The sequence below is a fragment of the Salvelinus namaycush genome, chromosome 34, assembly GCF_016432855.1.
Source record: "Salvelinus namaycush isolate Seneca chromosome 34, SaNama_1.0, whole genome shotgun sequence".
Lineage (NCBI taxonomy): Eukaryota > Metazoa > Chordata > Actinopteri > Salmoniformes > Salmonidae > Salvelinus > Salvelinus namaycush.
This window is the reverse complement of record NC_052340.1, coordinates 15,481,757-15,497,059: the sequence shown is the minus strand read 5'-3', so window position 1 is coordinate 15,497,059 and position 15,303 is coordinate 15,481,757. Positions and strand designations below refer to the sequence as shown.

The following is a 15,303-nucleotide window of genomic DNA, read 5'->3' as shown; positions in this document are numbered from 1 at the left end:
ATGTCAAAGCAAAAACAAGTTTAAAAAAATGTTTGCTAATTTATTAAAAATAAAAAACTGAAATATCACATTTACAAAAGTATTCACACCCTTTACTCAGTAATTTGTGGTAGCACCTTTGGCAGCGAGTTCAGCATTGAGTCTTCTTGGGTATGACGCTACAAGAGTGGCACAACTGTATTTGGCGAGTTTCTCCCATTCTTCTCTGCAGATCCTCTCAAGCTCTGTCAGGTTGGATGGGGAGCGTCGCTGCACAGCTATTTTCAGGTCTCTCCAGAGATGTTTGATCGGGTTCAAGTCCAGGCTCTGGCTGGGCCACTCAAGGACATTCAGACACTTGTCCCTAAGCCACTCCTGCGTTGGCTTGGCTGTGTGCTTAGGGTTGTTGTCTTGTTGTGAACCTTCGCCCCGGTCTGAGGTCCTGAGCACTCTGGATCAGATTTTCATCAAAGATCTTTCTGTACTTTGCTCCGTTCATCTTTCCCTCGATCCTGACTAGTCTCCCACTCCCTGCCACTGAAAAACACCCCCCACAGTATGTTGCTGCCACCACCATGCTTCACCGTGGGGATGGTGCCAGGTTTCCTCCAGACGTGATGCTTGGCATTCAGGCCAAAGAGTTCAATCTTGGTTTCATCAGACCAGAGTATCTTGTTTCTCAAGGTCTGAGAGGCTTTAGTCTTTAGGTGCCTTTTGGCAAACTCCAAGCGTGCTGTCATGTGCTTTTTTTCCTGAGGAGTGGCTTCCGTCTGACCACTCTACCATAAAGGCCTGATTGCTGGAGTGCTGCAGAGGTGGTTGTCCTTCTGGAAGGTTCTCCCTTCTCCACAGAGGAACTCTAGAGCTCTGTCAGAGTGACCATCGGGTTCTTGGTCACTTCCCTGACCAAGGCCCGTGCTCAGTTTGGCCAAGTGGCCAGCTCTAGGAAGATTCTTGGTGGTTCCTAACTTCTTCCATTTAAGAATGATGGAGGCCACTGTGTTCTTGGGGGCCTTCAATGCTACAGACATTTTTTGGTACCCTTCCCCAGATCTGTGCCTCAACACAATCCAGTCTCTAACCTCTACAGACAATTCCTTTGACCTCATGACTTGGTTTTTGCTCTGACATGCACTGTCAACGGTGGGACCTTATATAGACAGGTGTGTGCCTTTCCAAATCATGTCCAATCAATTTAATTTACCACAGGTGTACTCCAATCAAGTTGTAGAAACATCTCAAGGATGATCAATGGAAACATGATGCACCTGAGCTCAATTTTGAGTCTCATAGCAAAGGGTCTGAATACACTATATCCTCTATCGTGTTGCAATAAAATTAGCTTATAGGGGCGGTTTGCCGGACACAGATTAAGCCTAGTCCTGGACTAAAAACCAAACTCAATGGAAAATCACAATTGAAAGTGCTATATAGTCCAGGACTGTGTCCAGGAAACCAGCCCATATTATTGCAATAAGAAGACATAACTGGCACCAATCTGATTCAATTACAATCTCCTGGTACAGTTGAGGTCAACATCTATCACTTAACATTATAACATCATTATAACACTGAAATACAGATGGAGAACAGATCCCTTTAAAATATTTAATAACCTACTAGACTACTGTCCTGCTGTATGGATAATTTGACTGGCACCCCCTAGTGGTGTACTGGGCTCCCTACACACACACACACAATGATTCAGCAGCTCTTTTGAAAATACAATATCATTCTCCCAGCAAACAGCTCCAGCTATATTCTAAATATCTGGCAGAAAGTTACCTGAAGGAAATAACTCTCAGTGGATGTGTCCCAACTGGCATCCTATTCCCTGTATAGTGCACTACTTTTTACCATAGCCTTATGGGCCTTGGTCAAAAGTTGCGCACTATAAAGGGAATACATTTTTTTATTTTATTTCACCTTTATTTAACCAGGTAGGTTAGTTGAGAACAAGTTCTCATTTACAACTGCGACCTGGCCAAGATAAAACGAAGCAGTGTGACACAAACAACAACACAGAGTTACACATGGGATAAACAAACATACAGTCAATAACACAATAGAGAAAAAAAAATATATATATTTTTTTTTTTAAAGTCTATATACAGTGAAAGTTATTTGGGATGCATATTCTGCACATTTGAATTATGAGGCAAACTAATCCAGGAAACACCTCTAACCATTAAGTATAGCCTTCAGCAGCAGTGACAGTAGGGGGTCTGGTCTCTAACCCACCGTTTCATACATCTTCTACTACAGGCTTAGCACAAACTCACATTGGGATAATAATGGATCTTGCTTTGGTGCTACATGTGAGAACATTACTTACATATGTTGTGATATTGTTTTGCTTTCAATCCAAATCCATCATTACAACCAACCAGCAGTGAATAAAAAGTACAACTGTATTGCAAATTATAAATTATAATTATTATTGTAAATTAGAAGATCTTTAAAAAAAACGAAATAAGAGCAAGGTAAGTCACATGTGCAACTAGGGTAAGTACACCTGGTGAACACGTGTTAATGGATATGAATACTGTAGAAGACTAATTATGAGGACAACTGTGCAGAATGTATTCTGTGCATGTAGGCTGCGTTAACACAGACAGCCCAATTCTGATCTTTTTTTTCACTAATTGGTCTTTTGACCAATCAGATCAGCTCTGAAAAAGATCTGATGAGAAAAGTCAAAAGACCAATTCTTGGGAAAAATATCAGATTTGGGCTGCCTTTGTCAATCCACCAATCAGCGGTACGATGTATAGTTTAAAGCAGCAATCAGCAGTAGGAACAATAACAAAGTGTTTTCCGCGTACCTGTTTCGTTAAAAAGCTGAGTGGTGGGGCTGGACAACCACTCAAATTCATAGACAGAGTTACGGATTCAAGGACCGACCATCCATGATATCACAATTATAGTTGTAACCATGTTTTGAGGCTATATCGTTTTTGTTTACATTAACTGGGTTTACAGACATTGCAGTAAAACAAGTTTATATTTTGGGTTCTGATGGGGTATGACAGTTTAACTAAACTCATATGAGGCATTTATAAGATATACTCTTCAAGAATCAATGGGTAGGGTTACATATCATTAATGTATACGTCCAAAAATGGATCTAGCAACTGCTGATTGCCCCTTCAACATTCACTTGATTGATTAGAAAATTAACTACAACAGCCAAGTTTGTAACTTAGTGAGCTTATTAAGCTACTTGTTTAATAAAATCATGTTGGAAAACAGTTATATGCTGGGCTCTATCTGTGTAAAATATATTTTTTGTATCTAATAAAGTTAAGAATGGCTATTTTCTAACAGCATAAATAAATATCAAATAAATATAGTGTGCATTCAATACTGCACCGATACTTTTTGGAGACTGACCTGCGAGTCTTCGCTCCCTGACATTTTTCCATAGTAGATCCCAGGCTTTCGACGTGGAATCGCGCAGCGTCTCACTGAAACACCGCCGCAGCTTCAGTTTCATCGATTTGCGCTTAGTTGTCATAGTAAATCCGTGTGTCCATCATAATAAAACAAATCCCGATCCTCATTAACCCGTTATTGCGTCTTTCGTCTGAATGCACCACCCCTGCGCTCGCGCCGATGCGTCTTCACCTGATTAGGACTGAGTTACAGTCGCAGAGTAGAGTGTAAACATTAATTAACCCGCCATACATTTAACCAACGAACAGATACATGTTCCGTATTAAGTATCCATCTTTGCCAAGTCCTTCAATTAAACGATATTTGATTCGGCAGCCCTGGTGCCAGACAAAGCTGGGAGCAGATGTGTGGCTGTTTGAAGTTTCCACCACGGTGACGGTCAGTCTATACTCACAGATAGACTACACTAGCTGCTCTCTCTCCCTCCCTTTATCTTTCACCCCTCCACTTCCCTCCCTCCCTTCTCCCCTCTCACTCACCAGCCTACTCTCACTTTCACTACACTATACAGAGCTTTCACTCTTGTGAAGAATAAGTAATAACCATGGAATGTTTCAGAACATGTGAAATTATGGATACATCAAAATTGATTTATAGAGATGTTGGGTTTTATGTTAAAAAGAAAAGTGAGTTAAAATGAAGTGTCTTTTTGTTTCTGATACACACACTTATCAGAAGTCAAACCCCCCTGAAGGAGAGGAAAGTTAAGCCTTTTGACTTTGCTGTGTCAATACCACACCAGACATTATAGTGACTTTGCTGTGTCAATACCACACCAGACATTATAGTGACTTTGCTGAGTCAATACCACACCAGACATTATAGTGACTTTGCTGTGTCAATACCACACCAGACATTATAGTGACTTTGCTGTGTCAATACCACACCAGACATTATAGTGACTTTGCTGTGTCAATACCACACCAGACATTATAGTGACTTTGCTGTGTCAATACCACACCAGACATTATAGTGACTTTGCTGTGTCAATATCACACCAGACATTATAGTGACTTTGCTGTGTCAATATCACACCAGACATCATAGTGACTTTGCTGTGTCAGTATCATAATAAGCTTAACTCCAGATATTATCGTGACAACAACCGGTTCAGTCTGGAGTAGCCTACTCAACGGTTTTCATATATACAAGTAAAAAATGCTTTATCGAGATAATGGGGGTGCCGTGAGTAGAAGTAGACAGTGTAGAAGAAGTGCAATAACTGTCTTATTCCCTGTTCAGCCCATGTCTGACCTGAGCCTTATAATGTCAACCTAGCTGAACTTCAGCAGACAGTTATGCAGTAATATAATTCTCTCAGATCTATAATACACAAGGACCAGCTGGACACTGACAGACAGCTTCTATAATGGATAGTCCTGCCTCCTGACCTGAACTCTGCTGTAACTCCCCCCACACCCCCCCTCTCTCCCTCTCTCTCCCCCTCTCTTTCCCTTTCTCTCTCTCCCTTTCTCTCTCCCCCTCTCTCTCCCCCTCTCTCTCCCTCTCTCTCTCCCTCTCTCTCTCCCTCTCTCCCCCCCCCTCTCTCCCTCTCCCCCCCCCCCCCCCTCTCTCCCTCTCCCCCCTCTCTCTCCCCCCCTCTCTCCCTCTCTCTCTCCCTCTCCGCATCCAGCTGGGATAACATTACTTAATTTCCACCAGGACATTCACCGCTCATTGCTCTTCCCTGGTATAGGGTTCAGGCTGGTGATTTACACCACAGGGTCAGCACCAGGCTATATCTTACTGGAGAACAACACACTAGAGGGTCAGCACCAGGCTACATCTTACTGGAGAACAACACACTAGAGGGTCAGCACCAGGCTACATCTTACTGGAGAACAACACACTGGAGGGTCAGCACCAGGCTATATCTTACTGGAGAAGAACATACTGCAGGGTCAGCACCAGGCTATATCTTACTGGAGAACAACACACTGCAGGGTCAGCATCAAGCTATAGCTTACTGGAGAACAACACACTGGAGGGTCAGCACCAGGCTATATCTTACTGGAGAACAACACACTGGAGGGTCAGCACCAGGCTATATCTTACTGGAGAACAACATACTGCAGGGTCAGCACCAGGTTATATCTTACTGGAGAACAACACACTGGAGGGTCAGCACCAGGCTATATCTTACTGGAGAACAACACACTGGAGGGTCAGCACCAGGCTATATCATACTGGAGAACAACACACTGGAGGGTCAGCACCAGGCTATATCTTACTGGAGAACAACACACTGGAGGGTCAGCACCAGGCTATATCATACTGGAGAACAACACACTGGAGGGTTAGCACCAGGCTATATCTTACTGGAGAACAACACACTGGAGGGTCAGCACCAGGCTATATCATACTGGAGAACAACACACTGGAGGGTTAGCACCAGGCTATATCTTACTGGAGAACAACACACTGGAGGGTCAGCACCAGGCTATATCTTACTGGAGAACAACACACTGGAGGGTCAGCACCAGGCTATATCTTACTGGAGAACAACACACTGGAGGGTCAGCACCAGGCTATATCATACTGGAGAACAACACACTGGAGGGTCAGCACCAGGCTATATCATACTGGAGAACAACACACTGGAGGGTCAGCACCAGGCTATATCATACTGGAGAACAACACACTGGAGGGTCAGCACCAGGCTATATCTTACTGGAGAACAACACACTGGAGGGTCAGCACCAGGCTATATCATACTGGAGAACAACACACTGGAGGGTCAGCACCAGGCTATATCTTACTGGAGAACAACACACTGGAGGGTCAGCACCAGGCTATATCATACTGGAGAACAACACACTGGAGGGTCAGCACCAGGCTATATCATACTGGAGAACAACACACTGGAGGGTCAGCACCAGGCTATATCATACTGGAGAACAACACCCTGCTGCTCTCTCTGTAAAGGCTAATAACTATGCTATGCATGGAACTCCTCAGCGGTGACCTGCTTGTTGCTATTTTCAGCTCCACTTGTCCAAGCCCCATTGGGCAGAATGCCTGAAGGAACACAGACTGAGCACACACACACACACACTGAATTGACCCCGACCCTGATTTGAAACCCTCTACCAGCCAGAACAAAGGCTCTTGTTATCTCTGTAGAAGATTATGGCTAGACTGAGACAGACAGACAGAGAGAGAGATCCTACTAGAATCTGTGGTCAAATGTCTACTGTTTGCTGATGATCTGGTGCTTCTGTCACCAACCAAGGAGGGCCTACAGCAGCACCTAGATCTTCTGCACATATTCTGCCAGACCTGGGCCCTGACAGTAAATCTCAGAAAGACCAAAATAATTATGTTCCAATAAAGGTCCAGTAGCCAGGACCACAAATACAAATTCCATCTAGACAACTTTGCCCTAGAGCACACAAAAAACTATACATACCTTGGCCTAAACATCAGCGCCACAGGTAACTTCCACAGAGCTGTGAACGATCTGAGACGAGGCAAGAAGGGCATTCTATGACATCAAAAGGAACATGAAATTTGACATACCAATTAGGATCTGGCTAAGAATACTTGAATCAGTTATAGAACCCATTGCCCTTTATGGTTGTGAGGTCTGGGGTCCGCTCACCAACCAAGAATTCACAAAATGTGACAAACACCAAATTGAGACTCTGCATGCAGAATTCTGCAAAACTATCCTCCGTGTACAACATAAAACACAAAATAATACATGCAGAGCAGAATTAGGCCGATACCCGCAAATTATCATAATCCAGAAGAGCCGTTAAATTCTACAACCACCTAAAACGAAGCGATTCCCAAACCTTCCAAAACAAAGCCATCACCTACAGAGAGATGAACCTGGAGAAGAGTCCTCTAAGCAAGCTGGTCCTGGGGCTCTGTTCACAAACACAAACACACCCCACAGAGCCCCAGGACAGCAACACAATTAGACCCAACCAAATCATGAGAAAACAAAAAGAGAATTACTTGACATATTGGAAAGAATTAACAAAACAACTGAGCAAACTAGAATGCTATTTGGCCCTTAACAGAGAGTACACAGTGGCAGAATACCTGACCACAGTTACTGACCCAAACTTAAGGAAAGCTTTGACTATGTACAGACTCAGTGAGCATAGCCTTGCTATTGAGAAAGGCCGCCGTAGGCAGACCTGGCTCTCAAGAGAAGACAGGCTATGTGCACACTGCCCACAAAATGAGGTGGAAACTGAGCTGCACTTCCTAACCTCCTGTCAAATGTATGAGAATATTAGAGACACATATTTCCCTCAGATTACACAGATACACAAAGAATTTGAAAACAAACCCAATTTTGATAAACTCCCATATCTACTGGGTGAAATACCACAGTGTGCCATCACAGCAGCAAGATTTGTGACCTGTTGCCACAAGAAAAGGGCAACCAGTGAAGAACAAACACCATTGTAAATACAACCCATATTTATGTTTATTGATTTTCTCTTTTGTACTTTAACCATTTGCACATCGTTACAACACTGTATAAATACATAACATGTATTATTATTTTGGAACTTCTATGAGTGTAATGTTTACTTTTCATTTTTATTGTTTATTTCACTTTTGTATATTACCTACTTCACTTGCTTTGGCAATGTTAACATATGTTTCCCATGCCAGAGAGAGAGATAAGGGGGAGGGAGGTGCAGAGAGAGGAAATATCAATAATCTCCTCTCTGACTCTCTGAATGTTTGTTTTGGACAAGCCACTCAAAGCACTCCTCATTTCGTTGAGAAACATGCAACTTCTCAGGGAGATAGTTTACTTCTTTGCTCTCTCTCTTTCTCCATCTCTCTCTCTCTCTCTCTCTCTCTCTCTCTCTCTCTGCTCTCTCTTTCTCCATCTCTCTCTCTCTCTGTCTCTCTCTCTCTGCTCTTTCTCTCTCTCTCTCTCTCTCTCTCTCTCTCTCTCTCTCTCTCTCTGCTCTTTCTCTCTCTCTCTCTCTCTCTGCTCTTTTTCTCTCTCTCTCTCTCTGCTCTCTCTCTCTCTCTCTCTCTCTCTCTCTCTCTCTCTTTCTCCATCTCTCTCTCTCTCTCTCTCTCTCTCTCTCTCTCTCTCTCTCTCTCTGCTCTCTCTTTCTCCATCTCTCTCTCTCTCGCTCTCTCTCTCCCTCTCGCATGTTTACATTATGTGTGTGTGTGTGTGCATGTGTATGTGTGGAATGTTGTCCGATCGGCGCAGTGAGAAAATCCCAGATGTGGAGAAGCTGATTCTGCTCTGTGATTGGATGATGAGATCCCAGGCCACGCCCCCTCAACAGTCAGGGGATTACACTCCCAACCTAATGGAAACAAGACGCACCAGGGAACTCTCATGGCCCAGTCTCCCCCTCGCTCCACTATTACAGGCCCATCTCACTCATGCACTATACATTTCCTGACCATATATTCCCAAGATGCTTTTCCATTTTTCCAGAGGAGCAACATGTGGTGTGTATGTGGGTTTAGATGACGGGTTAGGGGTTAGAGAGTAGGAGTAGGGTTCTCCAGAGAGAGCCTTCTCACACACACACACGCACACACACACACACGCACGCACGCACGCACGCACGCACGCACGCACGCACGCACGCACACACACACACACACACACACACACTATGACGATGCCAAGCTAACATGGCTATTGTTTCTTCACTGTTTAACAAGACGAGAATGACATGGCATGTAATGGCTCTGTTAGCCACTAGAATCCATGGGAACTCATTTACTGTCTGCACCACCTGGCTTCTATTAGCACTGAACCCAACCCGCCCCCTCCCCACACACGCACACGCACATATGCATACACACACGCTTATGCATGGACACTCACACACAAGAGAAAGAGACGGAAGAGAAGAGGAGGAAAGGGGGTGGATTGATAATGTTTTGTGAAGGATAGATTTCATATGTTTGTCTAGCAAGATAAATGTGGGAGCCAGAGTATTAAACATGAATCATAGAACCTACAAATGTCTGTATTTTCCTGTCTGTGTCTCTCGCTCTCTTTCATTTCTTTATCTCTCACTCTCTCCACTCTCTTTCTCCCCCTCTCTCTCTCCCCCTCTCGCTCTGTCTCTATGTCTCTCTCTCTCTGTCTCTCTGTCTCTCTCTCTCTCTCTCTGAATTCAATCTTTCTCTCTGTCTCTCAATTCAATTCAATTCAATTCAATTGACTTTATTGACATGGCAAGTTCATTATTACTTACATTGTCAAAGTATACATATCGAAAAATAAAAATAAAATATATATGTATATATATACAAAATATATATATATTTATATATAAATAAATGGTGGGACCAACAGTAATAATAATAGTAGTAGTGGACATGGGATTACCATTAACAACAACTACAACAACAATATTAATCAGAACAACAATACATCTCTCTCTCTCTCTCTCTCAATTCAATCTCTCTCTCTCTCAATTCTCTCTCTCTTGCTCTGTCTCTCTGTCTCTCTCCCCCTCTCTCAATTCAATCTCTCAATTCAATCTCTCTTTCTGAATTCTCTCTCTATCTCTCTCTCTCTCTCGGAATTCTCTCTTTCTCTGAATTCTCTCTTTCTCTGAATTCTCTCTCTGAATTCTCTCTTTCTCTGAATTCTCTCTCTCTGAATTCTCTCTCTCTGAATTCTCTCTCTCTCTCTGTCACTCTCTCTCTGTCACTCTCCCTCTGTCACTCTCTCTCTCTCATCTTCATCTCTCAATTCAATTAAATTCAATTAAATTTGCTTTATTGGCATGATGTGACAATGCACAGTACATATTGCCAAAGCTTACTTTGGATATTTACAATATGAAAATAATAAGAATCAAAATTGTCAACGGGACAACAGTAACAACAATAACCAAGGGTCAAAATAACCATACATTGAACAATAACAATAAGCAAACAGTAGAGGACATGTGCAGGTTGATTGGTCTCTGCATGCAGAATTCAGAATTCATTATTTTAGTATTTTTGGGGTTTACTGCCAGGACACAGGTCTGGCAGTACTGCTCTAGCAGGTCCAGACTCTGCTGTAGGCCATGGGCTGTGGGTGATAGCAGGCATAGGTAATCTGCGAAGAGCAGGCATTTAACATCTGAATTGTGGAGACTAACACCAGGGGCTGAGTATTTTTCTAGAATAGTGGCCTAATCCAATGTAAATATTGAAGAGTACAGGGCTCAGATTGCAACCCTGGTGAAGGCCCCGTCCCTGGTTAAAGAATTCTGTTCCTTTCTTGCCAATTTTGATGCTTTATGTATTGCCAGTATACATTCATTTAATTATGTCATATGTTTTACCCCCTACACCACTTTCAATAACTTTGTAAAACAGTCCTGTATGCCAAATAGAATCAAATGCTTTTTGGAAGTCAATAAAGCAAGTGTCGTGTCTTTGGCTATGCCGGATTAAGTGATATGACATGCTATTCTATAAAATAATTTCTCTGTCATTAATATTACCTGATTGAGCTAATCAGGTAAATGTAATTAACTAGAAAGTCGGGGCACCGCGAAATAATGTTTATAGAGCTGTTATCTTCCGAGTAAACTCTTAAAGACCTAGTATTCTTTTACATCAGTAGCAGTCAATATTTAATCGTCACTTTATTCAGTCTCATCTGAAAGTTGTAAATTCTTGGTTATCTTAATGAACCCTGGCTAACAAGTTGAATCAGCAATACAAAATTTGGTTTAATTATTTATTTACTAAATACCTAAATAATCACACAGAATTACATATACACAGAATGTATCATACATTGATTACAAATTATGTCATAAAGGAAAACGTCCCTGGAAGACGGAACAGATATAACTGCTGGTTACACAAAGAAAGAGGGTTTGATTTGATTTTGATTTGATTTGATTTGGATCTCTTTTAGTCCTCATTTGGACTAATCGTCCAAGAGTCCTTAAACATTAAAATACAATTTATAATACAAACATATTTTCACATATAACACACTATTACAAACATACATAATATACTATCATAATGACCCAATAAATACTCAATCTAAAAAATATTGATTTTTCATCTACTATAGTCCCACAACATTTCTATGTATTATATTTAAATTGTTTTAAAATAATGTTTACATTTATATATTGAAAGGTTTCTAGTTTGCTCAGTTAATTTATTCAATTTCTTTATTGCTCTAAATCGAAATGTTCTTTTGCCTATTTCTCTTTTCTGTCTGGATACCGCATAGATGGTGGACAATCTATTCCTAGTATTTACGGAATGTCTGTCTCTTACCAACTGAATACCGTTGTGAATAGAACTTGGCCGTTTTAAATTATGTATATTATGAAATAAAATAAGCATGTTTTTTTCAATTATCTTGTCGATTGATGACCAACCAAGAACACTGCGCATGACTGCAACAGAAGAACCATATCTCCATGTCACGTTCCTGACCTGTTTTCCTTTGTCATGTATTTGTTTTAGTTGGTCAGGGCGTGAGTTGGGTGGGTTGGTCTAGGTTTGATTTTCTATGTTGGGATTTTGTGTTCGGCCTGGTATGATTCTCAATCAGAGACAGGTGTCAATCGTTGTCCCTGATTGAGAATCATACTAAGGCAGCCTGGGTTTCACTTGTGTTTTGTGGGTGTTTGTTCCTGTGGAGGTTTTGTTGCCACACAGGACGGTTTCGGTTTTTGTCACGTTGGTTGTTTTTGTATTGTGAAGTGTTTTGTTGATTTTCATTAAAAGAATGAACACTAACCACTCTGCGTTTTGGTCCACACCTTCTGTCAGCGAGGACAGCCGTAACAGAAACACCCACCACAAGAGGACCAAGCGGAGTGGAGAAGGGCAGCGACAGCAGCAGAGACAGACAGAGGAATGGACATGGGAAGACGTCTTGAACGGCAAGGGTTGCTACACATGGGAGGAGATCCTGGCTGGAAAGGATCGCCTCCCATGGGAACAGCTGGAGGCAGCGAGGAGAGCAGAGGCAACCGGAGAGAGGAACCGGAGGTATGAGGGTACGCGGCTAGCACGGAAGCCCGAGAGGCTCACCCAAAAATGTATTGGGGGGGGGGGGGCTAAAGGGGAGTGTGGCGAAGCCGGGTTGGATACCTGAGCCAACTCCCCGGGCTTACCGTGGAGTGAGAGGGCGTCGTACTGGTCAGACACCGTGTTATGCGGTGGATCGCACGGTGTCCCCAGTACGCGTGCTTAGCCTAGTGCGGGCTATTCCACCTTGCCGCACTGGGAGGGCTAGGTTGGGCATCGAGCCGGGTGCCATGAAGCCGGCCCAACATATCTGGCCTCCAGTACGTCTCCTCGGGCCGGCGTACATGGCACCAGCCTTACAGGTGGTGTCCCCGGTTCGCCTGCATAGCCCAGTGCGGGCTATTCCACCTCGCCGCACTGGCAGGGCTACGGGGACCATTCAACCTGGTAGGGTTGGAGGCTCGGTGCTCAAGAGCGCGTGTCCTCCTTCACGGTCCGGTATATCCGGCGCCACCTTCCCACCCCAGCCCAGTACCATCAGTGCCAACACCACGCACCAGGCTTCCAGTGCGTTTCCAGAGCCCTGTTCCTCCTCCACGCACTCTCCCTGTGGTGCGTGTCTCCAGCCCAGTGCCTCCAGTTCCGGCACCACGCACCAGGCCTACTGTGCGCCTCAGCAGGTCAGAGTCGGCCGTCTGCCCAACGCCGCCTGCGCTGCTTGCCTGCTCAGCGCTGCCTGAACTGTCTGCCTGCCCAGCGTGGTCTGAACTGTCTGCCTGCCCAGCGCTGCCCGTCTGTCCCGAGCCTTCAGAGCCGTCCAGCCAGGACCAGCCAGAGCCGTCCAGCCAGGACCAGCCAGAGCCGTCCAGCCAGGACCAGCCAGAGCCGTCCAGCCAGGACCAGCCAGAGCCGTCCAGCCAGGACCAGCCAGAGCCGTCCAGCCAGGACCAGCCAGAGCCGACCAGCCAGAGCCGTCCAGCCAGGACCAGCCAGAGCCAGCCAGCCAGGAGCTGCCAGCCAGCCAGGATCCGCCAGAGCCTTCCGCCAGAGCCTTCCGCCAGCCAGGATCCGCCAGAGCCTTCCGCCAGCCAGGATCCGCCAGAGCCTTCCGCCAGCCAGGATCCGCCAGAGCCTTCCGCCAGCCAGGATCCGCCAGAGCCTTCCGCCAGCCAGGATCCGCCCCTCAGTCAGGTGCTACCCCTCAGTCAGGTGCTACCCCTCAGTCAGGTGCTACCCCTCAGTCAGGTGCTACCCCTCAGTCAGGTGCTACCCCTCAGTCTGTTACTGCCCTTTGAAATAGTGGGATTGACATGGAGGGTGAATATTGGGAGGAGGCCACGGAAGCGGGGGTTGACTATGGTGGGGTGGGGACCACGACCAGCGCCAGAGCCGCCACCGTGGACAGACGCCCACCCAGACCCTCCCCTAGACTTTGTGCTGGTGCGCCCGGAGTTCGCACCTTAAGGGGGGGGGTTCTGTCACGTTCCTGACCTGTTTTCCTTTGTCATGTATTTGTTTTAGTTGGTCAGGGCGTGAGTTGGGTGGGTTGGTCTAGGTTTGATTTTCTATGTTGGGATTTTGTGTTCGGCCTGGTATGATTCTCAATCAGAGACAGGTGTCAATCGTTGTCCCTGATTGAGAATCATACTAAGGCAGCCTGGGTTTCACTTGTGTTTTGTGGGTGTTTGTTCCTGTGGAGGTTTTGTTGCCACACAGGACGGTTTCGGTTTTTGTCACGTTGGTTGTTTTTGTATTGTGAAGTGTTTTGTTGATTTTCATTAAAAGAATGAACACTAACCACTCTGCGTTTTGGTCCCCACCTTCTGTCAGCGAGGACAGCCGTAACACTCCACCTTAAAACAATCCTTGCTGCTTTGTTCTGTGCATTCTGCAGCCTCCTAACTTCACTTGATGATGCATTTCCCCAGACCACAGAACAGTAGTTCACCTGACTCTCAATTAATGCTTGTGTTATTTGCTGAATAATTATTCCTGGTAAATATTTAGCTATCCTTCTGATTATGCATGCTGTTTTAATATTTTTTTTTACATAGATTAGTTATTTGAGACGACCATGATAAGCAGTTGTCTAGCTGCACTCCCAATAATTTGGTTTCTGCCACTTCTTCAATTTGTACTCCTCCCATACTTAATTGTATCCAATGCTGTTTTGGCCTTTTCCTAGTTGAACAGACCAACATAACTTTGGTTTTCTTGGTGTTTAAAACAAGTTTGTTTTGGCAAACCCACTCCCTAATATTCTCCAACTCTCATTGTAAAGCTTGCTGTACCTGTTGAACCGATTGTCTTGCTGCATAAATTGTAGTATCATCTGCAAATATAGTAGCTTGAGTTTCAACTAAGGCATAGGGAAGGTCGTTGGTATATATTAAATAAAGAAGTGGCCCAAGGCAGCTGCCCTGCGGTATTCCACAGTTTAACATATGAGGGGAAGAAAATGAACCATTGATATAGGTGGACTGTTTCCTGTCAGTTAGATATGACTGTACCCAATTCAATGCTACCTCCTTAAAACCATAATGCATTAATTTTGTCAAAATTATTTCATGATCCACTAAATCAAATGCTGCACTGAAATCTAAAAATAGTACACCCACAAACTTGTCATTATCCATAGCATTGAGCCACTGGTCAGTCATGTCAACCAATGCAGTGGTAGTGGAATGGTTTTTGCGATAAGCATGCTGATTGGCTGTAATCAGATCATTCTTTTCCATGTACTCCCACATTTGTCTACTCACAATACCCTCCAATATCTTACTGAGTGTAGGGAGTAGACTAATTGGTCGACTATTGGCAGGAGTAATGGGTTCTTTGCAATCTTTCGGAATAGGACACAGTTTCGCATGCTTCTATACATTTGCAAACATCCCCTTTTCCAGTGACCAATTA

General features: G+C 44.2%; 1 protein-coding gene across 3 annotated transcripts in view; it reads right to left on the bottom strand.

Moving 5' to 3' along the window:
* Window positions 1-15,303, bottom strand: part of LOC120028319 (stAR-related lipid transfer protein 13-like) — a 127,682-nt gene that overhangs the window by 67,322 nt on the left and 45,057 nt on the right. The window contains exon 1 of one of the 3 annotated variants that reach the window (XM_038973526.1): window positions 3,373-3,808. The exons of the other annotated variants lie outside the window; for them this stretch is intronic. Within the exon in view, the coding sequence (XP_038829454.1) occupies window positions 3,373-3,496 (124 nt within the window). The 5' untranslated portion in view covers window positions 3,497-3,808. Of the gene's footprint in view, window positions 1-3,372; window positions 3,809-15,303 lie in introns of those variants that run through there. 3 annotated transcript variants of the gene reach the window in all.